General features: G+C 44.3%; 4 protein-coding genes, 1 long non-coding RNA gene and 1 other non-coding gene across 8 annotated transcripts in view; 2 read left to right on the top strand and 4 right to left on the bottom strand.

Annotated features, from left to right (window-relative positions):
* Nucleotides 1-1835, bottom strand: part of LUC7L2 (LUC7 like 2, pre-mRNA splicing factor) — a 62183-nt gene extending 60348 nt beyond the window's left edge. For both annotated transcript variants that reach the window (XM_049095248.1, XM_025433981.3), the window contains exon 1: nt 1688-1835. In XM_049095248.1, coding sequence (XP_048951205.1) covers nt 1688-1748 — 61 coding nt within the window. In that variant the 5' untranslated portion in view covers nt 1749-1835. The remainder of the gene's footprint in view (nt 1-1687) is intronic.
* Nucleotides 1747-8987, top strand: LOC118351071 (uncharacterized). Its single transcript, XM_049095267.1, has 3 exons — nt 1747-1752; nt 1790-2470; nt 2885-8987. The coding sequence occupies exons 1-3, from the start codon at nt 1747-1749 to the stop codon at nt 2894-2896; spliced, it is 699 nt and encodes a 232-aa protein (XP_048951224.1). The 3' UTR covers nt 2897-8987.
* Nucleotides 8988-10679: 1692 nt separating this feature from the next.
* Nucleotides 10680-15561, bottom strand: FMC1 (formation of mitochondrial complex V assembly factor 1 homolog). The gene is made up of 2 exons (XM_025433991.3): nt 15346-15561; nt 10680-10974 (listed from the first exon to the last, which is right to left on the bottom strand). The coding sequence occupies exons 1-2, from the start codon at nt 15481-15483 to the stop codon at nt 10771-10773; spliced, it is 342 nt and encodes a 113-aa protein (XP_025289776.1). The 5' UTR covers nt 15484-15561; the 3' UTR covers nt 10680-10770.
* An 81-nt stretch (nt 15562-15642) lies between these two features.
* Nucleotides 15643-26679, top strand: part of LOC112651042 (uncharacterized) — a 28447-nt gene continuing 17410 nt past the window's right edge. Inside the window, exons 1-3 of one of the 2 annotated variants that reach the window (XR_003130565.3) lie at nt 15643-17430; nt 18549-18632; nt 19462-19721. This is a non-coding gene — a long non-coding RNA (uncharacterized LOC112651042). The remainder of the gene's footprint in view (nt 17431-18548; nt 18633-19461; nt 19722-26679) is intronic. The other variant, XR_003130566.3, reaches the window with a different exon arrangement.
* Nucleotides 16122-16194, bottom strand: TRNAR-CCU (transfer RNA arginine (anticodon CCU)). Its single transcript has one exon. It is a non-coding gene; the product is annotated as a tRNA-Arg (tRNA).
* Nucleotides 20742-26679, bottom strand: part of UBN2 (ubinuclein 2) — an 87160-nt gene continuing 81222 nt past the window's right edge. The window contains exon 15 of the mRNA XM_025433974.3: nt 20742-23263. Within this exon, the coding sequence (XP_025289759.1) occupies nt 23225-23263 (39 nt within the window). The 3' untranslated portion in view covers nt 20742-23224. The remainder of the gene's footprint in view (nt 23264-26679) is intronic.

A 26679-nucleotide genomic window follows, 5' to 3' on the forward strand; every position in this document is an offset into this window, starting at 1 on the left:
AGGTGACAGAAGTTTTTTTGATCCAGTTACCCTTCCAGTAAAATTAGAAAATTCAATCCATGCAGAAGGTACCAAAAATGGTATCCATCTAGGACCAAAAGATTCATGTAAAATCTTAAATGATTTCCATAATTTTATTACAAAAATTATTCTGTCAACTACAATACTGAATTAGGTCCCTCGCCAATACCATCTTCATTATGGAAGAAGAGCAATGTTAAGACATGCTGCAGCTATAAAATAACCATTCTTATCTAACTGAAAAAATGAACAGGTAAAAGTTTCTTCAGGGGCATTTTTAATTAATGTTAACTTTCCAGGGTTTACTACACAAAATTCATCTCCTTCCCAATCTTCCCCTCCTCTCTACACAACCAGAAATAGATTTGCCACCTCCACCTATTTGTCTGTGTCCTATGTAGACAAGTTCCCAATATGGGTATTTTATTAAAACTGAACTGTGAACCCTGAAAAGCCATTCTCAGTATGCATTGCAAAAAATACTTTAATATACTTTTTTAATTCACTCACATATTTTGCTGCAAAGTATTCAAGAAAATTACAAGAGCAACTATTAAAAATATGTGTGCCTCTTCTCTTACGTCAAGCAATTTAAATAACTTTTTTTAAAGAAAAAAGCATTTCTTTAATGGCTGAGAAACGATCTGCCTAAACAAGCAACATATAAAAATAAACGAGTGTTTTGCTTTTTAAAAGAGAAAGTAGTAAACTAGACCTTTCCTCCGTATTAACACGGACTTCAGCTCAATTTGAGAATACATGATTATCACCAAAAAAGCAACAGCATTTCATCTTTTCATTTAGAAATTCTCTTTATGACAAAAAGATATCCAGGATTAGTGATCTTCTACATCAGCTCTAACCTAAGTGCCTAAAAAGATCGTTGTTTTTTCCCCTCAAGTCTACTCCACTGGGCACCACATTTTCAAAATGGTTCTATTTGGGGCACATGCGAGATTTGTCAATATTTACTGAACAAAGCTTCTATTAAATTCTCTAACAAAATGGAGGTCTCTCGGAAGGAAAAAAAAAAAAAAAAAACAGGCCGTAACATTTTTCTTTTCACAAAATGGGGCCAAACACACCCACTTCACGAAACCATGGTTTGGGTCAGATTTTCTCCATAAGCAGGACCGTGGGGACCGAGAGTGCACTGCTGGGGCGGGGCTCGAGGGGAAGGTTTCCTCCGGACCCAGGTAGGGCGCGGGGGGCGGGGGGCGGGGCGGGGGGCAGTTCTGTCTGGATGCTCTGGAGGGCGGCGGCGAGGGACGATCCCACAGCTCTGGCTCAAGGAATCAGTCCAGGGGGCGGAGGCTTTAGCGGTCCACCGGCACCTAATCAGCCACAGAACCGGACGACCGACTACGCCAGCAGAGACGCGGGCTCTCCCGTCCCAGACAAGTCAACACTGAATCTCAAACTCTCCTTTCTGCCTCCAGGCCCCGCCTGACCCCATTGGCAGCGGTTCCCGCCAATCCGCTCGGTCACCGCCCCCCATGCCCGCCTGCCCGGCCCTGATTGGAGGGGACGGGAGCCGGGCCCTCGTGTTACCAATCTGGGAGCCCCTTACTCAGCCACACACGCAAGCCCAGGTACGCCCGCGGAGCCCCTGCCCGTCGCCGTCCCCGTCCCCTCCCCCACCCCCAGGGCACTGGCAGACACTTACCGTCCCGGGAGGTGCCCATCAGCTGGTCCAGCATCGCGCGCATCTGGGCCTGCGCCGACATGGCGGCAGCGTAGCGAGCGGGCGGGCGGGGGTGGGGCGCAGACCGGGCCCTTTCGGGCGGGGGGGACAGGGGAAGGGGTGGGGGAAGGTGAGACGCTGTCTCAGCTGCCGCCGCCGCCGCCGCCGCCTCAAGGCGTGTGGAAAGGGAGCCGGAGGGCTTGCAGGAGAGTCCGGGCTGCGCTCCTCACGACGGTGCGTCAGGGGAAGGCAGCAGCCCCCGAAAGCGACCCTCGCTCCCTCACTCTCCGTCGGGTCTTGGGACAGAAGCGTTACGGGCTAAGCAAGCGCTCGCCTCCGACACCGCCACCCGCCAGAAGCCGTCAGCCCCCCCTTCGAGCTCTGACGCCGCTCGCCGCCACCGTCGCCGCGACGTGTGCGCGCACGCTCCTCGCGCTCAGTTGTTTCCCGCGGGGGCTCCACCAACTGGCGTCCAACTGTATCTGCTCCACCCGCCCCGCCCGGGCGGGGTTCCACCCTAACGGCTCTCGGGCGCGTGCACGCGGGCTTCTCGCGCCCCTTTCCCCCAGATCTCGCGAGACTCTGGTTATCGAACGACCCTCGAGCCGGATCTGCCCGAGGCGCCAAACCTCGCGCTGCCAGCTGCGAGGGGGCTCGTGCGGTGCGGCGCCGGGTGCTGGCGAGCCGCGGCCAGATTGGCAAACCTGCCAGAGCGTTACCCCGAGTCGGAAGCAAGTGGAGGCCTTGCCCGTCGGTTCGACCGAGGTTAGCAGTCTTCGTAGCTCCTTACAGGCATGTTTCCAACGCTCACTCCCTGGCCCATTGACTCTTTCAGGGGCGCGCCCAGAATGTCGTGCGCTCAGTCTTTCCCCCCGCTGCCGCCCTGACCTACAAAAGGAGCCCTGGAGATGGGACGTCTGGATCACCCCCCTTCGTCGATGCGCCGAGGCCAATCGCCACCCCTCCCCCGCCCCCCACCCCGAATTAGGGTAAATCGGGTTTCGGGAAAGAATACCGAAACTAATACACTGAGGAAACAGATGATCTAACCTGCTCGGAGAGATCATCATTAATTTTAACAGGAGACTGTTAGTCTAAATTTAGACCTAAAAAGCAGGGTTCTCAGGAAAGGTGACATTCTAGAGAACTTCCTTTTTTTTTTTTTTTTTTCTGCTTAAGAGAGAAGTTTGAAGAATAAGGCCTTTTCAGTGTGTCGGCAGCATTGACCATGGGAAAGCAAGCCAGTGTTCGTTGCTTGACATCATCGCCTTGGATTCAAAGTCCTAGCCGACTGATTGCTAACTGGGACCTTGAGCAATTTCTTTCTTAATATCCTGTTTATGGATATAAACACATAATTTATAGCATTGCTGTGAGGACTCAATAAGCTAACAAAATGCCTGGTCATTTTTTAGACATTTTTGTAAAATATTAATGCCTTAAAGTGAGACCTAGTTTCTTCCTAGACACTTGGAAAAGAAATAATGGTAAATTTTTTTCATTAAAAATTTGGGTGCGGGGCGCCTGGCTGGCTCAGTTGGTTGGGCGTCTGCCTTCAGCTCAGGTCATGATCCCAGCATCCTGGGGTCCAACCCGTTTCAGGCTCCCCGCTCATCAAGGAGCCTGCTTCTCCCTCTCCCTGCTCTTGTGCCCCCACTCATTTTTCCTCTCTCTCTCTCCCTCTCAATAAATCTTTTTGTTTTTCAATAAATCTTTTTTTAAAAAGTTATGTGCTTCAGGGATCCCTGGGTGGCGCAGCGGTTTAGCGCCTGCCTTTGGCCCAGGGCGCGATCCTGGAGACCTGGGATCGAATCCCACGTCGGGCTCCCAGTGCATGGGGCCTGCTTCTCCCTCTGCCTGTGTCTCTGCCTCTCTCTCTCTCTCTCTCTGTGACTATCATAAATAAATAAAAATTTTTTAAAAATTAAAAAAAAGTTATGTGCTTCAGCCTGGAACTTACCAAGATTAGTAAAAAAACATAAAATAGTAAGCAGTCCCAAGATCCCTTTGAATGCACGTTGGGCCAAGGAGCACCTGGCTGGCGCAGGCAGTAAAGAATGTGATTCTTGATCTCAGGGTTGTGAGTTCAAGCCCCACATTGGGTGTGAAAATTACTTTAAAAAGATTAAAGCTGGGACACCCAGGTGGCTCAGCGGTTGAGCATCTTACCTTTGGCTCAGGTCATGATCCTGGGGTCCTGGGATCCAGTCCCACATTAGGCTCTGCATGGAGCTTGCTTCTCCCTCTGCCTATCTCTCTGCCTCTCTGTTTCTCTCATGAATAAATAAAATCTTAAAATATATATATAAATGCATATTGGGCCAAAAAAATTTTTAAATCACATGGTCTTTTTTAACTGACAAAATAGTTTCCCTCCAATTATTCAAAGATCTCAAAATTCGAACTGCATACACTATGAATATCACTGAAAACAATTTTCAATGAGAGGAAAGTGTACAAAGTCGATTTTTATTTTCTAGAGGGAGGCATATTACATGTACATATGTACAGTATGATCTGAAAAACAATATCCTTAGGTTGGAATTAGACTAACATGTTGAATAATTAATGTGTTAAGGAAGAGAACTTAGTTTTTATCTTTTACTTCCTGCTTTCCTGGTGCTGACATTTTAAATGGGTCTCTTATAAACAGCATATCCTTTTTTAACTTAATCTGATACTCACTTTTAACTGAAGCATTTATTCACTTATATAATTATTCATGTTTGGACTTAAAGTTCTTGACTATTTGTCTATTTAATTTTCTCTCCTGCCTGCTTCCTAATCATTCTTTTTAACCCCTTCGAGTAGTTTGAAAGTTTTATTTTATTCTTTTAGGAGTTACCCTAAAAGTTATAATAGGCATTCTTAATACCTTCTCACTTCCCCCAGATTATAGTATAAAGAACCTAGAAGATTAACTCCATTTAACCTATCCTGAAGTTATATGCCTGTTATCATAAATTTTAGTTCCATTTTGTAAAACCAAATTTCATATACTGTTCATTTATTGGCCACTTTTTTTTTTTTTTCTCTTTATTCCTTCTGGAATCTCTGCCTTTCCATCTGGGATCATTTCCCTTTTGTCTGAAGTTTAAACTTTAGGACAGGAGTCAGCAATCTACAGTCCACAGGCCAAATCCAACCCACTGCCCATTTTTCTGAATAGTTTCACTGGAATACCGCCAGGCTCTCATTCATTTACTATTGTCTCTGGTTGCTTCTGCACGACCACAGTATTGTTGAGTGGTTGTGACAGCATACTGTAGGGCCAGCAAGACTGAAATATTTCCTATCTGGCTTTTTACAGAAGTTTGCCTAACCTGAGTTTGCTTTTGTGTTGGTCTGCTAGTGGGGAACTGTCCCATTTCTGTTTATCTGAAATCCTTTTGCCTTTTCTTAATTCAAGATGGGTATTTTTATTGGGTATAGAATTCTAGGTTTGAAGTTTCTTTCAGCATGTACATTCCATCTTCCTGGTGCCTTTTAGCTTCCATTGCTCCTGCGAAGTCAGTTTTCAGTCTGTTACTCCTTTCCAGATGGTTGCCTGCTTTAATTTTGTCCTTTTTGGCTCTTGGTTTCCTGCAATTTTACTATAATGTATCTGGGTGTGGATTTATTTTTTCTGCTTTTAGGATTCATCCAGCTTTTATTTTTTTAAAAAAAGATTTTATTTATTCATGAGAAATAGAGAGGCAGAGACATAGGCAGAGGGAGAAGCAGGTTTCCTGCGAGGAGCCTGATGCAGGATTCAATCCCGAGACCCTGGGATCATGCCCTGAACTAAAGGTAGACACTCAACCACTGAGCCACCCAGACATCCCTCATTCAGTTTTTAAAGATTTATTTATTTTGAAAGAGAGCGTATGTGTGCAGGGAGGGGGGTGTGGGGTGGAGCAGAGGGAGAGGAGCAAAAATTCCAAGCCAACTTTCCACTGAATGTAGAGCCTGATGTGGGGCTTGATCCCAGGACCCTGAGACCATGACCTGAGCAGAAATCAAGAGTTGGCCCGCCAACCAACTGGACCACCCAGGTGGCTCCATGTTTAGCTATTCTTATTGTTTCTCTCATCAACTTCTGGAGCTCCAAATAAATGTTTTTTTTTTTTTTTTTTTTAATTTTTATTTATTTATGATAGTCACAGAGAGAGAGAGAGAGAGAGAGAGGGGCAGAGACACAGGCAGAGGGAGAAGCAGGCTCCATGCACTGGGAGCCTGACGTGGGATTCGATCCCGGGTCTCCAGGATCGCGCCCTGGGTCAAAGGCAGGCGCCAAACCGCTGCGCCACCCAGGGATCCCCAAATAAATGTTTTTAAGATGATTTTCACTGTATCCTATCTCTTTACTCTCTGCATTTTCTACTTTGTCTTGCCAAGCTGCCTTCCTGATTTTCTTTTGACAAATTTTCTAGTTCACTAGTCTCTTTTCAGCTGCATCTAGTCTGCCTTTAGTCTGCCTTTAGTCTGCTATTAAAATCCATCAATTAGGGCAGCCTGGGTGGCTCAGTGGTTTAGCGCCACCTTTGGCCCAGGGTGTGATCCTGGAGACCTGGGATGAAGTCCCACATCAGGCTCCCTTCATGGAGCCTGCTTCTCCCTCTGCCTGTTTCTCTGCCTTTCTCTCTGTGTGTCTCATGAATAAATAAATAAAATCTTTTAAAAATATTTTAAAAAATAAAATCCATCAATTCAATTATTTTTCAGTTCTAGAATTTTTACTGGGTCTTTTTCAAGTCTACGTGTCATTTTTTTTTTTTTTTTTAATAGTTTCTGCTTCCTTGATAGAATTTCCAAGCCTGGCTATTCTTTGACCCTAGTGAACCTAATTGTTTTGTAATCCAAGTTGGCTAAATCCAAATTATCCGATGGTTTTTGTAGTTTGCTTCTGTTGTCTGTTGTTTCTGCTGTTTTTTACTTACAGAGTCTTGTTTTCTTGTGTGTCTGGTTATCTTCATATGTTGAACATGTATTTGAAAAAGTACATATGATAATAATATAAGCCTGAGTAGGATATAATGCTATCTTCCTCCAGAGATTTTTTTTCTCTGATAGGTAACAGAAGAACTTACTAGTCAAGGACCACCGTAATACAGGCTCAAAGCCTTAATTCCTCATGACCACCAAAATGACAAAAATCTGTGTTAAAATACAGTTCATCTTTCAGGTTGAACTTCAGGGGTCTAGATTCAAGTGGGTGCAGAGTATTAAGTGCCTACCTTGGTGGGTCCTAGCCTTTACTCTTTGTATCCCTAACCCTACAAACCCACCAAAAGTGTAGATCAGTTTCAGTACAAAGTTGTTACTACACAACTGAAGCCAAGTATATGCCTTTATGTGCTACATTTACAAGGGACAAGTAAGTGTTTCAGGGAAGATGCATGAGATAAGAGGTCTGAACTAGAGTATTAGATTCAGGGGATTCTTGGGAGATAGAACCTAATTTGGTGATTAACTGAGGGTATGAAGGAGGAAGCAGTCGAGAATGAGTACATATGTCAGTACTAGAGAGGACATTTATGAGATGTTCTATTTTGTATGGATTGAATTTGAGATGCCTTTAAATTATCTAAGTGGTGTTGTCTTTGAAGTAGCTGGACATAGGTATCTACAGGAGAACTTGGGACTAGAGTTTGCTGTTTATGATAATTGGAGCCTGGGAAGTCGAGGTGCTCTCACCCAGGGGAAGTATATCAGATGTGAGGTAATAACCTAGATTTGAAACTGAGGAACGTCAACATGTTAGGGATATGCAGGAGAGTAAACTAAAGACAAATGGTTAGAGCAAGAAAAGAGATCAAGTAAGGTAAGGAATAATCTGCTGAGTTTAGTGACCTGAAGGTTATCTGTAACCTTGCAAGGCAGTTCTGGTAGAGTGGTGGGGCAGAAACCAGACTACAGTCGATTGAGGATGATTGGGCAATGAAAAATCCAGAAAATGGATACATGCAACAACATAGATTATTAATCTCAAAATCAGTATCCTGAGGAAAAGAAGTTTAAGAGTGCATGTGGATGAAAATTCTGAGCAGGTGAAACTAATTTATGCTGACAGCAAGCAGGTTGGTAGTTGCCACCTGGGAACAGGTGTGGGGAAGGTGGATTGACTACAGAGGGGAACAGGGCAACTTCTGGGGCTGATGGAAATGTTCTATAGCTTTAATAGGGTAGTCATTACACAGATGTATACACTTGTCATTCATTGACCACACTTAAAATGGGTATATTTATTATACATAAATTATATCTCACTACAGCCTATTTCATATTTTAAAAAGTTGAAAATGAGAGGTCCCTGGCTGGCTCAGGCAGAGGAGCGTGCAACTCTTATCTCAAAGTTGTGAGCTTGAGCCCCATATTGGGTGTAGAGATTACTTAAAAAAACATAAAAAGATAAAATGTAGAAAATGAGTATAATTCATTCATTAAATACATTCAATTTGTGAAGAGGTAATAGCTGAAAAGGCATCTGTGTGAGGTTGAGTGTTCTTAAAGATTATTCCAGAGAGAGAGAATGCAGTGGGGAAAGGCAGAGGATGAATGAGAGAGAAACTAAAGCAGACTCCATTCTGAGTATGAAGCCCGATGCAGGCTCAATCCCACCAGATCATCATGGCCTGAGCAAAACCAAGAGTCAGCACTTAACTGAATTTGCCACCCAGGTACACCCTATGGTTGAGTGTTTTTAGATGGAAGAGCCTTGCGCATATTTAAATGCTACTCTAATTCAATGAAAGGAAGCAGTTGAAATCAAAAGACAGAGGGTAAGAGACAGCAAACGGAGAAATGTGATAAAGCATGTACCACGTCAAAAACTATAGTAGGGGCACCTGAGTGTCTCAAGTCAGTTGGGCATCTGACTCTTGGTTTTGGCTCAGGTCATGGCCTCAGGGTCGTAAGATCAAGCCCTGTGTCAGGCTCCACTTGGTGTGAAGCTGCTTGAGTTTCTCTCCCTCTCTCTCTCTCCCCTCCCTCTCCCCTACCTCATGTGTGTGCTCTCTCTAAAATGGATAAATTAAAAACAAAACCAATCTATAGTAAGTGAACACAGTGCCAAAACCCCAGTTCTTGGAACTTCTCAGTACAGAAAGTTTATCTTTAATAGCTTATGTTCCAAAATCATTTCCTTCTATTTCTAAAACAAGTTCAGCTAATTTTTTTATAAGTCCATTAGTAAGACTTTTATAAGTCTTAGTAAGACTTTTATAAGTCCATTAGTAAGGTTTGAATATATATGGATAGAAATGGTCTGAGCAAAGTATTTAACCTGAAAAAAAAAAAAAAAAAAAAACCCTGTGTATAATCCAGAAGACAGATGGCAAGAGTTTAGAGAAAGGTTCATGATAAAAGAATGAGAGTATGTAAGATTTTCTTTTTTGTCAGGCACTCATTTTTTATGTATTTATTACAACCATCTTGTTGGCATTCCCATTTTATAGAAGAGGTATGGAATAAGCTCAGGTCAACTAACCTGCCCAAGATAACACAACTGGTAAATTATAAAAGTAGATTAAAACCTAGATTTCTATCACTTCAAACCTAGAATATCTTACCCTGGTTAAACAATTCTTCCTCAAATCTTTATTGTATATACAATATTGTAACAACAAAAGAAATCAAAATATCAACCTACCCTAATCCTTTGGTTTCATTTTACCAAAGTAAAATATCTTCAGATAACAATATACTCATGCCCATGAAGTAAAACGGGGGGGAAAAAGTATGTTAAGTATTTCTATTTTTTTGATCCATTAATTGAATAAATGCTCACTTGTCCTCTAATACTATTGTTTTCAAGTTAATCTCTTAGATAGTGTTTTAAAATGTTTTATGAATACATCTGTTCGGATTGTACATCTGGTGAGTAGTGCTCACTGAGCCACGTATTCAAAATACTGAATAATGCTATGTGCAAAAATCACTGTGGAAGGAGGTGCTTTGGAGACTACATAGATGAATGACACATGGTCCTTACTCTTCAGGAGCTTGCAGTTCAGCAAAAAAGAAGTTGTAAAGGCATGCCTACAAGAAACTGACACAGATCACAAAGCGGACACAGATAAAGAACTGCTGGTAGTTTGCAGAGAGAGTAATTTCTATTTGAGATCATTAGAGGCAAAGAGACCATTTAGGAGACTAGTTTGATAGTTCAGTCAAAAGATTATCAGTGCTAGAACTAAAAGAGAGGTAATGAAGACTGAGAAGGGGGGAATGGATGTTAGAGCCATCGCAGAAGCAGAAATTCCTGATTAGATAAAGAGTAGGGAAAGACAGGAATACAGAACGAAGCCAAAGCTGACTCGGTCAGCCAAGGGCATGGATCTTTCACCTTGAAAGAAAATTCAAGAGGAAGAGTAATTTGACAGATGAAAAAGCAGAAGTCAGTACACTCATTCCATCTCCCTCTCCCTGGACTTCCTGCCTGCAGCCTGCAGGTGCGTGGTGGCCATATTCCTATACCTAAGGGTCAATTCCGTCAGCATATGGAGGGAATAGCTTTCAACCGGTGCTAGCCCCTAGGAGCTTCACAATTTGTTAACTATAGTTTAGCCCACATCTTTCTATACCCCTTCATTAACCTTCTATCCGTAACCCTATTTGATATGCCATCTGTTTTCTGAGCCCTTAAAAACAATATTTGTATATCTTTAAATAAAGTAGATTATCTGTACATATAAATGTATGCTGTATAAGCATAGCAAATAGCTGGAAAGACAGATACCAAACTGTTAGCAAAAGTTACCACCTGGTAATGGGGATGCAATAGGGGAGGGGCAGGGAAAAGAAAAAAGGTTTTATTTTATTTTCTGTACCATGAGTTACTTCAAACAGTAAGCTTGTATACCTTTAACATAAAAATAATAGTTTTAAAAGTAGATTGAGAGCATGAATCAACCTAATGTAAGAAGTTCAGTAAATTCACTGGAAGGATAAAACCTCCCTAAGAAACAGTCGACAAAATTACAGAGAAAAACCCTAAACTTATACAGAAATTTAATGATAAATACATATTGAAGGAAATGATTAAATCCTTCTATGACAGCAGCATCGGAGGAATCTGTCCATCCTCATGGCTCCCAGCCCTTCCCTCCAGGCTGCTGGGGTAACCTGAGACCCACTAAGCCAGCAGACTCCTCCACGGAGCGCTCACCCTTGCCATGGAATTCCTGGTGAAGGGCCACGTGTTCTCGAACACTGCGTAAGAGGCAGAGATAGGTGGCAGCTTGGAAATGAAGCTCATGTTGGGCTCTGCACAACTTCTCACTGGTGACCTAGAAAGTAGCAAGGTCACATACTTTATTAACAGCCCAGCTAAAAATAATAATAATAATAATTTTTAAAAATTAAAAAAAGAAACAGCCCAGCTAAGATACAGGGCAAGATATTTCATAAGCATTCTCTAGAATGAAAGGAAGTTGTACAGAGGAAATATAAACATGTATATGCATATACTAATTACATATGTAGAGGCACACTATAGTTATTCATTAGGAAAGCTGACCTCCAATTAATTGAAGAGGAATTTTACAAGGAGTATCACTGAGGAATTTCATTTAGTGTCCTCAGATTTTAATACTGAAAAAAAGTTCTTTCATTTCAACTCCCTGGTCTTACAAATCTTTTACAAACGAGGAAACTAAAGCCCAGAGAGGTTTCAACCACTGAAGAGATGGGGAACTATTATCATTAATGTCGCCTCAGGAATAAAATATAGAATTTTCTCCCCCTCAAACAAATGAAAGCCTGCTTTTTATATTTCTTTTTTTTTTATTATTATTATTTACTTATGATAGTCACAGAGAGAGAGAGAGAGAGAGAGAGAGGCGCAGAGGGAGAAGCAGGCTCCATGCACTGGGAGCCCGACTTGGGATTCGATCCCGGGTCTCCAGGATCTCCTGGGCCAAAGGCAGGCGCTAAACCACTGCGCCACTCAGGGATCCCCTGCTTTTTATATTTCTGACTTTGGTTAATGTGGTAGGTCTTTCAGCTCAATGAAAAGTAAAACCATTTTGTCTGAAAAAATAATAGCTTTGTCCTCAGCAGTAACAAAATGAAGGTTATATATAAGTAATATGCATATTTTCATATTAGTAATTATACTTGCTTTCAATTTATCCATCTGAAAAATCCAGATTCTGACTCTATCTATTCAGAAGTCATAATTAATTTCTAGATTTAGTACTCTGTCCTGTATTTGACTAGTTTTGTGTTCAGAGGTTGTGAGCAGAGGGCAGGAAAGGTGAAAGATATGTGTGCATGACTTCAAGTGACTTAAGGAGCTCTGCGTATACCTAATTGCAGAAATAATCTCTGGGTACCACTGCCTACATAAACACCTTTCTTTCACCTTTCTTTATTTGAATACATAGAGTTAGAATCTGAAAACTAGAAAGTTTGGTTTAAGATCTGCACATGATGCACACACACACAGAGGTGCAGATCACATGTGAAAATGGCACTCATAAGCTGCTCAAAAAACGAATTCATCTGCTCTAACCATTTAACTTTTTTTTAAAGATTTTTTTTTAATTTATTTATTCATGGGGGTGGGGGGGAGGCAGAGACACAGGCAGAGGGAGAAGCAGGCTCCATGTAGGGAGCTCAACATGGGACTCATCCCCAGGATCAGGCCCTGGGCTGAAGGCGGCGCTAAACCACTGAGCCACCTGGGCTGCCCCCATTTAACTTTTAATAAATAAAAATTTATGAGTGACCAACACTGTCACACATCAACAAATGGTAACATCCATTCCTTTTTTTTTTTTTTTTAATTTTTTTTGTAACATCCATTTCTATCATATAAGCCCAAATTGATAGGATTTTAAACAGGAATTCTATGTCAGTGTAGGATAGGAGAATATGGATCCTGATTCAGCTGAGCCTGCAGCAGGAGTCAGGAGAGAAGGGCCAGCAACATACATAGTAAATGAATAACAAGAGACCAAAAGAGTTCAAATGAAAAAACTCAGGGTGCCTGGGTGGCACAGTTGGTTAAGCATCTGACTCTATTTTAGCTCTAGCTCGTCATGATCTCAGGGTCCTGGGATAGAGTGCCACTCTGCCTAGAGTCAGCTTGGGATCTCTCTGCCTTTCCCTCTGCCCCTCCTGCCCGTGCTCTCTCTCAAACAAATAAATCCTAAAAAAGAACGAAAATGAAAACTGTATCTTCTCTAAGGAAAAGCAGAAGTTCCTCCCTAAATGAACCCCTTCAGTTTAGAGAAAGGATACAGAAAATGGGCATTGATGGTTACCGAGTTAGCTCTGAGCCAACGGAAACAGAAAGCATTCCCCATGTCCTCACATGCATTCCACAGAATGGTGTTTCTGGAATTTGGAGCATGGATTTTTATGTATTTCCAAGGAATTTGAGAGCCATTACCAAGCCTCTCTCAAGGGCAATAACATTGCCTCCACAAGGTACACCTATAAACATGTCACTTTAAAAATCTTAGAATGAACTTCCATCCTAAGGAAGGTCACCGTAAACGACCTTCCATTACATTTACAATGAAGTTCAAATTCCTGCCTATCACATCTACTTCACCTACCATATCACCCTAAGCTTCAATCGTTCTCAACTGTCCCTTCTTACCTCTGGACTTTCGGTGGTACAGCTTTTTGCCCTGGACTTCATTTTCCCTAACCCTCATTTGCTTGCTAACTTAATTTTTCAAGTCCCTGCTTAGCGACTTTCCTCCTGAAATCCCACCACATCCCCACACAAGATCCTCCTGTTGTTTATTCTCTTGGCGCTTACTTATTCTATGTGCTTTGCCCTATGGTTCCTCAGCCTGCAGATTTCTTAAAAGACAGGACTCTGGGATCTCCGGGTGGCTCAGCGGTTTAGGGCCTGCCTTTGGCCCAGGGCGCAATCCTGGGGTCTCTGGATGGAGTCCCACGTCGGGCTCCCAGCATGGAGCCTGCTTCTCTTCTTCCTGTGTCTCTCTCTCTCTTTCTCTGTGTGTGTGTCTATCATAAATAAATTAATCTAAAAAAAGAAAAAAAGACAGGACTCCTGTGCACCTTATTCATAATTTTAGTCAAGTTCTTAAAAGTCTCTTAAGATTTTCACCTTTAAAATTTTTTTTGAATTTTAGAGGCGACTGAGTGGCTGGGTCAGTTTGGCGCTGGGCTCTTGGTTTCAGCTCAGGTCATGATCTCAGGGTTGGGAGATTGAGCCTGCAGCGGGTCCAGGCTTAGCGAGGAGTCTGCTGGTGATTTCTCACGCCCTCTTCCTCTACCCACACTCTCTCTCTCACACAAATAAGAATCTCTCTCAAATAAATCTTTTTAAAATTCTTGGGTAGGGATGTCTGGGTGGCTCAGTGGTTGAGTGTCTGCCTTTGGCTCAGGGCGAGATCCTGGAGTCCCGGATCGGGTCCCACATCGGGCTGCCTGCATGGAACCTGCTTCTCCCTCTGCCTGGGTCTCTGCCTCTCTTTGTGTGTGTGTGTGTGTGTGTCTCATGAATGGATAAATAAAATCTTTAAAATAAAATAAAATTCTTGGGCTGGGTGGTTCAGCGGTTTACTGCCACTTTCAGCCCAGGGCCTGATCCTGGAGGCCCCGGATCGAGTCCCACGTCGGGCGCCTGGAGCCTGCCTGTGTGTGTGTGTGTGTGTGTGTGTCTCTAATAAATAAAATCTTTTTAAAAAATCTTTTTAAAATTCTTGCATTTTAGACCCACATTAGGCATAGAGTTTACTCAATACATTATACAAAAATTTTGAATTTTTTAATTTTAGTTCTAATACATTGCATCTAACTCCCAAGAGGCTGGTTCCCTTTCTCCAAATTGCCCAAAAGACAGTGGGCTTCCTACCCTGCGGTCCAAAGTGCCGCCCCAACATACTATCTCAGAGATCGCTGCTTCCAGCTTCCTCAAGACCCATCCGAAGCTCCAGAGACAGCCAGTAAATGTGAGACTCCCATCTGGGAACCCAGGTGCTAGCTGTTCCTAGACCGCTCCTCGCACAGGTCAGCGTCCCTGAGCCTGTTACCCCGCTTGAAAGCCGCTCTCGCCTAAAGGGAAGATGTACGGAGTGTGCATTTCAGGAAGCAATTTCCCAAGGACGGCCTCCCATATGTTGAAGTTTATCTGCTACATAAGGCAAAAAAAAAACGTCGGTGTAGGAGGTCAGGCCCCACGTTAACGTAGGGACAGGACACCTCGCTGCAGGTGCCTAGCTCAGCCCTGCAAGCACCGTTCCCTTGAGGGGTGCACAGAGACCAGAGAAGTAAAACACAGCTCCCGCCAAGGCCTTCACATTCCTCCTATGCCGGGTCTCTTTTCTGCCTCAAAGATGGGTGGTCGGAGTGCCTCCCGGGGGCGGCGAGAAGGTGGGCGGGCGCTGCGGCGAGCCCCCCAGGCTCCGCACCCAGCACGTCTGGCCGCCGCTCGGCCTCCCTGGGCGCAGGCGCCGGCCACGCAGAGCCTCGGGGCGACTCGGCGGTCCTGCCGCCCTCGGTCAGCCCCGGGGCTCCGGCCACAGACCACGGCCCAGGGCACGGCTTTGCTGGGGGGGAGGCCAGGTTCCCGCAAGGCGAGCGCCGCGCCCGGCCGCCCCCCGCCCCGCCACAGCCCACCCCGTCGCCCCCTCCCCGGGGAAGGGGCGCTGCAGCGCCGGCTCGGGTTTCCGTACCCGATGTGCACGGAAGGCCTTCACGAGGTACCGATAGGCTGCGGTGTCGCGATACGGTCGGCCCGTGGCCTCGCTCAAATAGCGCAATTCCCGTAGAAGGCCTCGTAAAGTGCGCGCCGGGGACCCTAAGGCCGCCATTTTCCCGTCCTCGGAGCCCGGCGCCCAATGGCGCCCTACGCCCCTCGGGCTCCCTCCCCCCCCGAGCCCAGGGGCTAAATGGTACGGTCGGACCCAGACGGCCGGCTTCCCCCCCCTCGAACGCGGGGTAATGGAATAGCTCACTTCCCGTCTCTGCGGAGCCTTACTAATCAAACGCCGAGCGGCGCCCTAAGGAGTTGAGAGAGAAGCAAACGAAAGCCGAGTGTAAGCAATGCCCCAGGTCCTTAAGAAAGTCTGAGAACAAGGCCGAGCTGAGGGGAAAGGGGGTTCTTTGCTGACTGCGTCATTTGAAACGTCATTAGCTGACCGCTGAGTCTCGAGAATAAGCGAGCCTGTGGGAATGGCTGTTGGTTTGAAACAGAAGGCGAAAGATAACCTTTTGGTATCTAGAGAGGACAGCGGAATTCAGAATACTTCCCAGAAGTCGTACGGCACTGCACGACTCGGAAGAAGGAAATGCAGTTTCTTCTTCTCTCCCACTGTAGTCCAACACCTAGGAAAACCACACATACACTTCCTATTTTTAAAAAGTAACATTAAGTTCGCATATTTCTGTATAGTTCTTTAAGAACGGAATAAAGTCATTTTCAATGCGGGGGTGAAAAAGAAAACGAGACCACCCCAGATGGGACTCGAACCCACAATCCCTGGCTTAGGAGGCCAATGCCTTATCCATTAGGCCACTGGGGCTTCTGTGAGCGAGGCGCTCCAGCAACGTATTCAATTTTTTTCCCTTTGGTACGTCACCGTCACTTAGACCTCCTTTTAACCTATCCTGAGACACCACACCTAGTACCAATATGAGGGGTGAGGCATGCTGGGAGTTGTAGTTCAGAGGACAAGAGTCCGCGTTCCGGCTCCAAAGGCTTTACCCTCGAAACAGCACCGATGCGCCGGACGGAGAACGGGAGCGCGCACGGGTTTGCGTACGCGTGTGCCTGCCCGGTAACCCCCGCGCCTGCGCAAACGTGGGCCTGCGGTGTCGCGGAGCGGAGCGCGCCGGGAACACTGGCCGCGTCTCGGAGACTCGCCCTCGGAGCTTCTGCAGCGTCGGACCGTTACCGGAAGCAGCCTGCCCCTTCCGGGGTCGCGGCTGCCCGGATTTCGCTTGCCTCCAGCCGCCTTTAGGGGGCGTCCGCCTCGGTCAGTTTTCTGTTTCCGGTTGAAGAGCTGAGACCGTTTCCGCGGAGCCAATGGCGGCCTGGAGACGTGGACCTTGTGTTGTGAATTGCCGGGTCATCGATAAGCCCGGGACGGCGGGGAGTTATTGTTTAACTCCCTGGGAATTAGTTCATTAGGAATAACCAGAAGCTCTTTTTCTGGATCTGAGCCTGGTTGCGTGAATTGGACGAGTGGCTTCTGGGCGTCCGCGGCCTTAGCTCCTAGGCCAGGACGTCGGAGAGGCGGCCCTCGCCCCTGAGACTGCTCGGCCGCCGGCTGTCGTGACCGCCGGCCTCGCGCTGCCGCTGCCTCTCGCCCTCCGCGCCACCGGCCCAGCCTCTCCCACTGTCTCCTCCGCTCCTGCCCCCGCAGCCCGAAGCCTAGCCGTTGGTAGCCGTTGGTATTCGTATCCCTGTTTACCTCTTGGGCTTCCGGCTTCCTCGGGAAGTCTAGGCCCCGCACTGCTCCAGGCCTTTGTGGTCCGCAGGGCAAAGTTAAAAAGGCTCATTACATGTTAACCGTACCTTTTGCAAGTAAAGTACCTGAGTCTGCGCTCCTTCGTCTTCCCCGGGAGCCAGAATTCCCACTCTGGACGGCCCCCTGCCCCGGGGTCCCAGCCGGGTCACCACTTGGAGGTAGCTGGCTCACAGTCTGGCTGGAACCCCGACACTCCCGGGATCGACATCAGAGGAAACCAGACTAGAATGGCTTGATGTGAATGAATGAGTCTCTCCTTGTGACACTCATAAAATATCGATCAACCCGGTAACTCCCAAGTATCTGATTTTAAAAGGCACATCTGTATTAGGCGTTGAGAATGTTATCAGTTATTCTTTTGTTGATACTGTTAAGGAGAAAACCGCGGGCAAAAATGGCCTCACTTAGGTTAAGGTCCCAAGTCAGTAAACCAAGAATTAACACCTAGCCTGACTTTCAGTTATGACCCCTCCAGAAATGGAACCTATAACCAGGGGGTATGGAAACGTCCTGGTCAACACTAGGAAATTTCCTGATGGGCCCCTTCTGTTCCCTTCAGGAAGGCAGCATTGCTTAAAACAATGGGTTCCTTAGCCAATAATTTACTTTTTTCAACTATTTCTACCTTTAGAAACCTCTCTTTATGTAGCCCTTTGAAGCTCTCTTATACTTGCTAGATGGGATGCTTCCCAAGTCATGACTTGGTGAACAAAACCAATTCAATGTTTCAAATATAGCCAGCTGAACTTTTGTTATTTAACAATATAAATTTGTTTAAGGAGCTATCAAGGATGTAACAAATTTAAGCCAGCACTGAGGAAGTGGGAGAATGTATTGGAATTAGGTGTTGGATCACTTGATATATTGTAGTACAGAATAATAATTCTGAATTCTGAATGGCCAAGAAGCTGTTTTCTTCTTCTCTAAGTCATTCTTACATTAAGAAGGAATAAATGGGGGCAGCCCGGGTGACTCAGTGGTTTAACGTGCCTTCAGCCCAGGGCGTGATCCTGGAGACGCAGGATCGAGACCCATGTCGGGCTCCCTGCATGGAGCCTGCTCCCTCTGCTTGTGTCTCTGCCTCTCTCTCTCTCTCTCTCTCTCTCTCTCTCTCTCTCTCTCTCAAGAATAAATAAAAAGAATATAAAAAAAAGAAGAAGAAGAAGAAGAAAGAAATGATCATGAAATGTTAGCTGTACCTAGCCACTAGTCTCCAAAGTTGGCTCGTGCATTTGTTGCTCCTTACATCAAGAAGCTCATTTCTCATCCCACCCACCCTTCCACCTCTTGAATCTGAGCTGGTCTTGTGACTAGCTTTGACCAATATAGCAGAAGTGACATTCTGGACTGTTTGTAGAAGACCAGGCCTTAAAACTGATATCTTTCACTTCCTGCTTCTTACCTAGCTACCATGTGTGAAAACCCCAAGGCCTAAGGAGGAGTATGGAGTTGGCCCCAAGTGAGCTCTCTGCTGACAGATGGCCAACCTAGTGAGTAAACCATCTTGAATGTCCTAATCCAGTGGCACTTCCAGATGACCAGCCTCTGCCAACATCAGATGGAGCAGAGAATTGCCCAGCTAAACCCAGTTAACCCAAAGAATCATTAACAACAATAAGATGGCTGTGTTTTGAAAATAATTCCACTAAGCTTTGGAATTATTTCACAGCAACAAAATAGCAAATCAGTCTGAAAAAGTTCGTAGAGACCATTTGGCCAAATTTCTCAATTTTGCAGCTTTAGAAAATCTTCATGTTCCTAGTTGCAGGGCTACAAACTCAAAAAACTCTACAGCAGAGACAAGGCAGGTAATACAAGAGTGAATCGGGCCAGGTGGGTTCCTACCTCTTGCAAAGGGGCTAGACATTTTCAGCTCAGTCCCATTGTTGCAAAGTAGGAATACGGTCCCGGTACTGCCAGGGCTGCTGATTTTTCAATAATTGTAAATCTGGCATTTTTATGAAATGTCCTAACTTTCAAATGTTAGCAATCAAGTTAAAAACAGTTTATCAAACAAAACACTTCTGTTGGCCCTTATATAACATAGGATTGCAAGTATGTGAACTATGTCCAGAGCACTTTACAGGCAATGTCTCGCTTGACCTTAACCATAATCCTATGAGTTAGTACTCTGATTTTAACCACTTACAAATGGGGAACAATCTCAGAATACTTTCATGGTTTAATCAACATTATTAACTGGTATTTGGCTCCAGGCAATCTAACTCCAAAGCTTTTTTTTTTTTTTTTTCATTTTGTAAGTTATAGCAGAAAATGGATTTTTATTAAAAAGATAAAAAGATAATGGGTGATTTTCAGAATTTCCTGGTAAGGCCAGAGACCAGACTTAGAAGCTATACAGATGAAAACCTGACCCAAAATCATGCTCCAGAATGAGCCAGTGAAAACACCATGAGGCACAACTGCTAAGAACTTGCAAGGCTGGTACAATGACAGTAGACAGGAGCTGGGACCAGCACCAGAGCTCTTGCTCCAGGACACTGGCTAATACCAGTGGTTTCTCTGCTTTTCCTTGTGCCAGAATGGATTAAGTCTTTACCCAGGAGTCACTTTCTGAGGTGAGTACTTCTAATTAGCGTGACCTGGGTCATATTCCTATGTATTGGTCAAGAGTGTCTGGGAAAGCAAATATATTATCATTCAGTGAATTTTTTATTGAGCATCTGCATTGAGTCAGGCACTCTACTAGATGCTAGGGAAGTAAAAGCAAGTGGAATATGGAAAACTTCTATATTCATGAAGTTTCCATTCTAGACAAACAGACAATAATCAAATAAAATGTAAAATTTATCAAATGGTGATGAGTGTTATGGAGAAAAGTAAAGCTGGAGGCAGCAGATAGGAACCTGCTGCTTAATAATGCATTTAGGGATGTCCTTACTGATTTGGTGACGTTTGAGCAGGGACTCCAGTGATGTGAGGGATCCAGCATCTTGAGCTTATGAGTACACACATGTTGGGGTAGAACAGTGCCCATACCTTTTTATACATATGTTGAGAGACCCAACCTCCATTCCCCAACCATTGTGATGCCACCATTCTGTCCTTTGAGCCTTTGAGGGAAAACGAGGAGTTCTGGAATCAGTTTTCCATGCCCAGAGAAACTGTGGGAACAGACTCAGAAGGTTCAATCTTAACTCTGCAACTACAGCAGTGACTTGGCTATGTGGCCAGTCATGGGAATCTGGGAGAGTTTTGATGGGACTAATGAAAGAGGGTGTATCTGAGAGAATATACATGTGTAGGCACTGGCTTCCATCAGTTATGATGCTGTAGGTATGTGTCCAAAAGCAATGATTATAATTTTTTAAATAAGGGTTATTTTATTATTTACTTAAACTCTATACCCAACATGGGGCTTGAACTCACTGACTGAGCCAGCCAGGTGCCCCTGTAAACTTTTTTGATTGTGCCTCCCCCTTAAGTATTTGTATTTATTTTAAAACTACATACATGTACTGCAGAATCAATGTAGTACATACATTAAAAACATGCACAGAATAGAGTTAAAAGGATTTTTAAAATATACAATATTTGGAAAATTATTTTATTTACTAACAGTAAAAAAAAAGGGCTAATTTCAGTAAAGAAAGATGATTATTTTATTGAAAGCAATGTAATTTGGTACGTTTCAGTATTTTGAAAATCTTGGTTTAACACATTATTTGGAGCAACAGAATCACATAGTGATAAATATTTCTAAAGATTGATTTTCAAAGTTCTCTCTTCATGAGTTTCTTTTAAAAAGGCAGTTGATGACTCATTTATAGCTTTAAAAAAATTCCTTTGAACTTAAAGGGACCCATTATTTCTTTCACAATACCAGCTAGGTAGGGGCTGTGACCATCCGGGGTCAGTCAACAAATAAGAACCCACTGCAGGCCTTCCAAGCGAACAGGAATTGAGTGTCGGGCATTGAGATGCTATGGGCCACAATTTGAAGGACTGCAGGAGTCTGGGGCAAGTTGCCACCAAGGTTCAGCAGTTATTAGCAGTTACTAGGAGGTTGGGGCTGTCGCCTAGGTCACAAAAGTGACCCCCACTGCTGATCAGAGTTGCGCTGAGTACTGAGACGGGGGCTCACAGATCACCCAGAGGCGAGGGCAGGACGTTAAGTCTGCCCTGACCTACCCATTTTGCTAGAGAAAAAAATACCACTTTTTCCTCCCACCTACAAAATCTCACATGCATACACGGGCAGAAAGAAAGCTCATCCAGAACCTTGAGAGCAAAGGGGTCTGGGAGATATAGTCTCCATAATTCTGGGCCCTGTAACGCGGACAGTAGCACAGAGGGCTGTGCAAATGAGTGCTGGCTGTTGGAAAGCCAGACTGTAGGCCTCACAGCGGCAATCCTGCTGATGAGCCTCTGTCATCACAGAGAAGGAGAGCAATTAAGAAACACTTGCTGCTTGTAAAAGAAAAATAACGATTAATTCTGAAGTTTGACAAGTCTTGAAATACTTTCCAACAAGCTGATCACTCGGTCTCTGTGGTTTACAGGATTTTCGTGGCTACTTTGCATTACATAGTAGTTTTCTTCTATTGAAAGGTAATACTTTTAATCAAATTAACCTAACTGACCGTATCCTGTAGCATATAAACTGCAGCACATTGTGATACTCAGAAGTAGATGTGACCCTTGACAAGCAAGGCGACTTGCTCCGCGCCGGCAGAGAGCAGCGGCGGCTGGGAGCCTCCTGGCCGAGCTCTTCCTCTCTGGCAGGGAGTCGTGGGTGGTTCACACAGCTATTCCAAGAGATAACAGGACAATTAGCCTTTTTTTTTTTCTTTGGTTTTAAAAAAAAGTCCAGCCTGTAGAACATTAAAACTCCAAACTTCACCCAGTAGAACTTCTCCCTGTGGTTGGCTGTGACTGTCAGAGGCCGAGACACAGCCCACCTCTCCGTCTCCCTGGTCCCTTCACCTCCTCAAATGCAACCTGTTTGTAGAACAAGCTAGACTGGCAAGGGATAAACAGGAAGCGGTGTGGTTTCTCTCGAGTGCCCCTGCCAACCTGCTGTAATGCTTTGTTTTTCCTCCTGCCCGGACAAGAGTTCTGGCCTTTCCAGTCTCTGCCGTGTAACAACCAGGTTGAAGAGTTCTCATCCTCCTCCTCCTCGTTTCAGAAATAGTCTCTTTTCCTGAGTGGTGACAAGTCTCATCCAGTGATCTATTCAAACCTCCAATGTCCATGAACGTCAAACTTTTCCCCTCCCCCAGCCTGGCAACCTGAGGGAGAGCAGGGGTCATGGTCAGGGCCATTTTGATTCCTCACACACTACCTCAAACACTACTTGCTGCCGTTCTGAGCCTGCTCTCCTTCCTCGAGCAGCACAGTTGTACGTGGGTGCTAAGGGTTCTCTGGGGGTAGCAGAGTTCAGGGCTGCTTTGCTCACATGTGCTTTCTCATGGCTTCTCAAGACTCCGTCCATCCTCGGGGCGTCTCACACCTGCAGTGGCCCTGTAGGCCATGCCTTCTCTGGTGACTCCGGATTCCACCCCAGCCCCTTCGTCACCAGCAGCCTCCCCGCCACTGGTGTCATCTCTTCCCTCCAGGCGTTCCCTTCTTAAAATCACCAAACCTGGCTCCCTTTCTTGAGAGCCACCATCAGGCCCACAGGAACTCAGGAACTTTGGGCAGGCAAGCCATTCCCAACGCAGCCTTCTCTCCACTTCGGCCTTCTCCAGGAGCTAGCCACCCAACAGTTTGTCTTTAGGCTTTTAGGAGTGAGTCAGACGCCGGTCTGTGTGTCCATCAGACTCTGCAGGATGTGTCAAGCTCTTTAAATGATCCTCTTAAAGTGCCCCCTCATTTAGCAAGAGGCAAAGAGGAGACACCCCCACCCCATCCTGCTTGGAGGATAGGAAACATCCAGAGTAGTGACAACTACTTCCAAAGAAATCCTCTCACATTCTCTTACATAGGCTGAGGTGGAGGCCCAGCTAATCCTTCCCAGGACTGAGCTAGTGCTTCCCAGGATCCACTTCACAATCTTTTAGCGTGGGGTGCACAGGTGATCTAGCGCCGCCTCCCTTTCGGATGTGGACAGACTTGGTGCCTATTGTTTTGTTCTCAGCCTTTGGGGTTTCTGGTGAAACTGACACAGAAAGAGTCCTATTTTAGTAAATGAAGTTACCATTGCCAACCCTTGCTCCTCATGGAACGCCTGTCCTTTCATCAGGACACCTGATGCACCGGGGGTGACATGCAATAGTCTGACTTATGAACCGGCCTGTAAATGTACAGTTAATATAGAATTAAATACTAAATAGCATATATTAATTATAATTTTATAGAAAATTAATATGTGCATATTGATGTTTTATACAAAATAAATATAGGACTTTTGTTTTTGACATTATGAAAAATTGGATGTGCAGAGAAGTCTCTCAATATAAAACACCATATGGGCAGCCCAAGTGGCTCAGAGGTTTAGTGCCTGCCTTCAGCCCAGAGTGTGATCCTAGAGTCCTGGGATCAAGTCCCACATCAGGCTCCCTGCATGGAACCTGCTTCTCCCTCTGCCTGTGTCTCTGCCTCTTTCTCTCTCTCTCTGTCTGTCTCTCATGAATAAATAAATAAAATCTTTAAAAAAAATGGAACCCCCAAAATTGACGTCATTGGTGGGAATGAAAATGATATCCCTGACCTCACTAAGGAGAGACTTTTCCATTTTTGTGTATTTTTTTAAATATTTTATTTCTTAAGTACTCTCTACACCCACCCAACATGGGGCTTGAACTCACAACCCTGAGATTGAGAATCATATGCTCTATGGACTGAGCCTGCTAGATGCCCTGGGACCTTTGTTTTCCTCTCAGCTCAGGGTGGGATAGCAAGGTGGAGAGCCTTCTGTAAGAGTTCCTAACCACAAGCAGTAAACAGTCACATTCATTTGTGGTTGAAATTCATCCTCTCTCTGAGACCCTGAAATTCTTTTTTATTTTTTTTAAGATTTTATTTATTTATTTATTCATGAGAGACAGAGAGATAGAGGCAGAGACACAGGCAGAGGGAGAAGCAGGCTCTATGCAGGGGGCCTGATGTGAGACTCGATCCCAGGACTCCAGGATCACACTCTGGGCCAAAGGCAGGTGCTAAACTGCTGAGCCACCCAGGGATCCCCCCTGAAATCCTTAAGCTAACATATAGTTTGAAGTGGTCCAGGGTTGATAATGTTCCTAGGAGCCTGGAGGAAGCAAACTCAAATACTCTTTAGAGAGACATAGCTTAAATCTAGGCCTCAAAGAATGCCCATAGCTGAAGTTACAAAGTACAGAGATATATAGTAAAATATTGCCAAACATACAGAAATAAGCCACTATAAGCAAGTTAGCAGAAAACAATAACTGAAAGACTAGATCCACAGTTTGGGTCAAGATCTGACTCTGGTGCCTGGGACTTGCCTTTAGGAAATGTCCCTTGAGGCTCCCAACCCAGTTCTTGGGAAGCACATGCTAGGGTACCACCTTGGCCTCATCCCTTAGTATACATCCCCAGCTAAGATAGCTGTTCATAAACTAAAAAAAAAAAAAAAAAAAAAAAGCTCACAAGTGTAAATAATCAGATATTTGAGGAGTAGAGTCACACCAAAAGAGACAATAACTAGAACAAACTGTACTAGATGAACCAGAATGGAATAAGACAAATCAAGAACTTAAAATAATCACAATAAAGATCCTTACTGAGATAGGAGGACAATAATAACAAACAAGAAGCTATAAAGAACTAGGGGGTCCCTGAGTGGCTCAGTGGTTTAGCACCTGCTTTCAGCCCAGGGCGTAATCCTGGAGACCCGGGATCGAGTCCCACGTTCAGCTCCGTGCTGGAGCCTGCTTCTCCCTCTGCCTGTGTCTCTGCCTCTCTCTCTCTCTCTCTCTCTCGGTCTCTCATGAATAAATAAATAATAAAAATTAAAAAAAAAAAGAACCAAATGGTAATACTAGGTACTATCTATGTAATAGTGAATAAACCCAAGAGATTGGATAAAAACAAGAGTGCCTGCATAGCAGGCACCTAGGTGGCTCAGTGGTTGAGCGCCTGCCTTCAGCCCAGGGTGTGATCTTGGAGTCCTGAGATTGAATCCCACATCGGGCTTCTTGCATGGAGCCTGCTTCTTTCTCTGCATGTGTCTCTGCTTCTCTCTCTCTTTCTCTGTGTTTCTCATGAATAAATAAATAAAATCTTAAAAAAAAAAAAAAAGAATGTCTGCATAGCTGAAAAATGAGTAATAATCAAGGCCAGCTGAAAGAGTTTTCCCAGGAGGTACTGGAAAGACATGGAAAATATGAAAAAACATTTAAGAGATGATAATAATAATAATGTATATATCTGTACAATATGTGTCCCAGAAAGAGAGAAAATGGATTTAGGAAAGAAAATATTTACAGAAATCATAAGAAGTTTCAAACATTAGGGGGATCCCTGGGTGGCTCAGCAGTTTTGCGCCTGCCTTTGGCCCAGGGCATAATTCTGGAGTCCTGGGATCGAGTCCCACATCAGGCCCCCTGCATGGAGGATGCTTCTCCCTCTGCCTGTGTCTCTGCCTTTCTCTCTCTCTCTCTGTCTCTCATGAATAAATAAATAAAATCTTAAAAAAAAGAAGTTTCAAACATTAAAGTTGGAAAGGATTCCGACAGAGCACAGAACAAAACCAAAACTTTGACACATTATTGTAAAATTTAAGAACATCAAAGACAAAAACAACATCCTAAAAGCTAGAAAGAAGGAGCAGATAGTCCACAAAAGAGTAAGAATTAGCTTGACATTAGTTTTTCTAACAAACAGTAGAGACAAAAAAGCAATCAAGTCATATTTTCTAAGTGATGAAGGAAAATAACTTAGAATATTATATCCAGCTAAACTATTATATACATTTGAGGATGCAAAAATGAGAAGTTCAGACATGCAAGGCCTTAGAAAGTTTATAACACAAAGTCTCTTTGGAAACTCTCCTTTAAGAAGTACTTTTATAGTTAATATACTTAGCCATATACTATAATTATTAGTATAATTATATTAGTATAATATACTAAGTACTTAATAGGCACATGCAAAGATACTCAACACCATGAGTCATTAGGGAAATGCAAATCAAAAGGATGAGTATCACTTTATACCTACTGCAATAGCTGTCATCAGAAAATGGAAAATAAGTTTTGGCAAGGATGTAGAGAAATTTAAGCTCTTCTACATTGCTAGTAGAAATGCAAAATGTTTCAGCTATGGTGGGAAACAGTTTTGTGGTTCCTCAAAAAGTTAAACAGAGTTTCCATATGAGCCAGCAGTTCCACACCTAGGTACATACCTAAGAGAAGTGAAAATATATATCCACACAAACTTTTACAGTAGTCCCCCTTATCTGCAATTCAGTTACCCATGGTCAAGCCATGGTCTGGAAGCAGATGATCTTCCTTCTGACATCATCAGAAAGTGGGTAACAGCCTAAGGCTTCATTATAATGCCTGTCATTCACCTCACTTCATCTCCTCATGTAGGCATTTTATTGTTTCA

The sequence above is a fragment of the Canis lupus genome, chromosome 16, assembly GCF_003254725.2.
Source record: "Canis lupus dingo isolate Sandy chromosome 16, ASM325472v2, whole genome shotgun sequence".
In the NCBI taxonomy this organism is placed as follows: Eukaryota; Metazoa; Chordata; class Mammalia; order Carnivora; family Canidae; genus Canis; species Canis lupus.

Coding starts and splice junctions, on each gene's coding strand:
- FMC1 (XM_025433991.3), bottom strand. CDS start 15,483: ATGGCGGCCTTAGGGTCCCCGGCGCGCACTTTACGAGGCCTTCTACGG. Junction 10,975..15,345: donor AGGCCTTCCGTGCACATCGG/GTACGGAAACCC, acceptor GCTACTTTCTAG/GTCACCAGTGAGAAGTTGTG.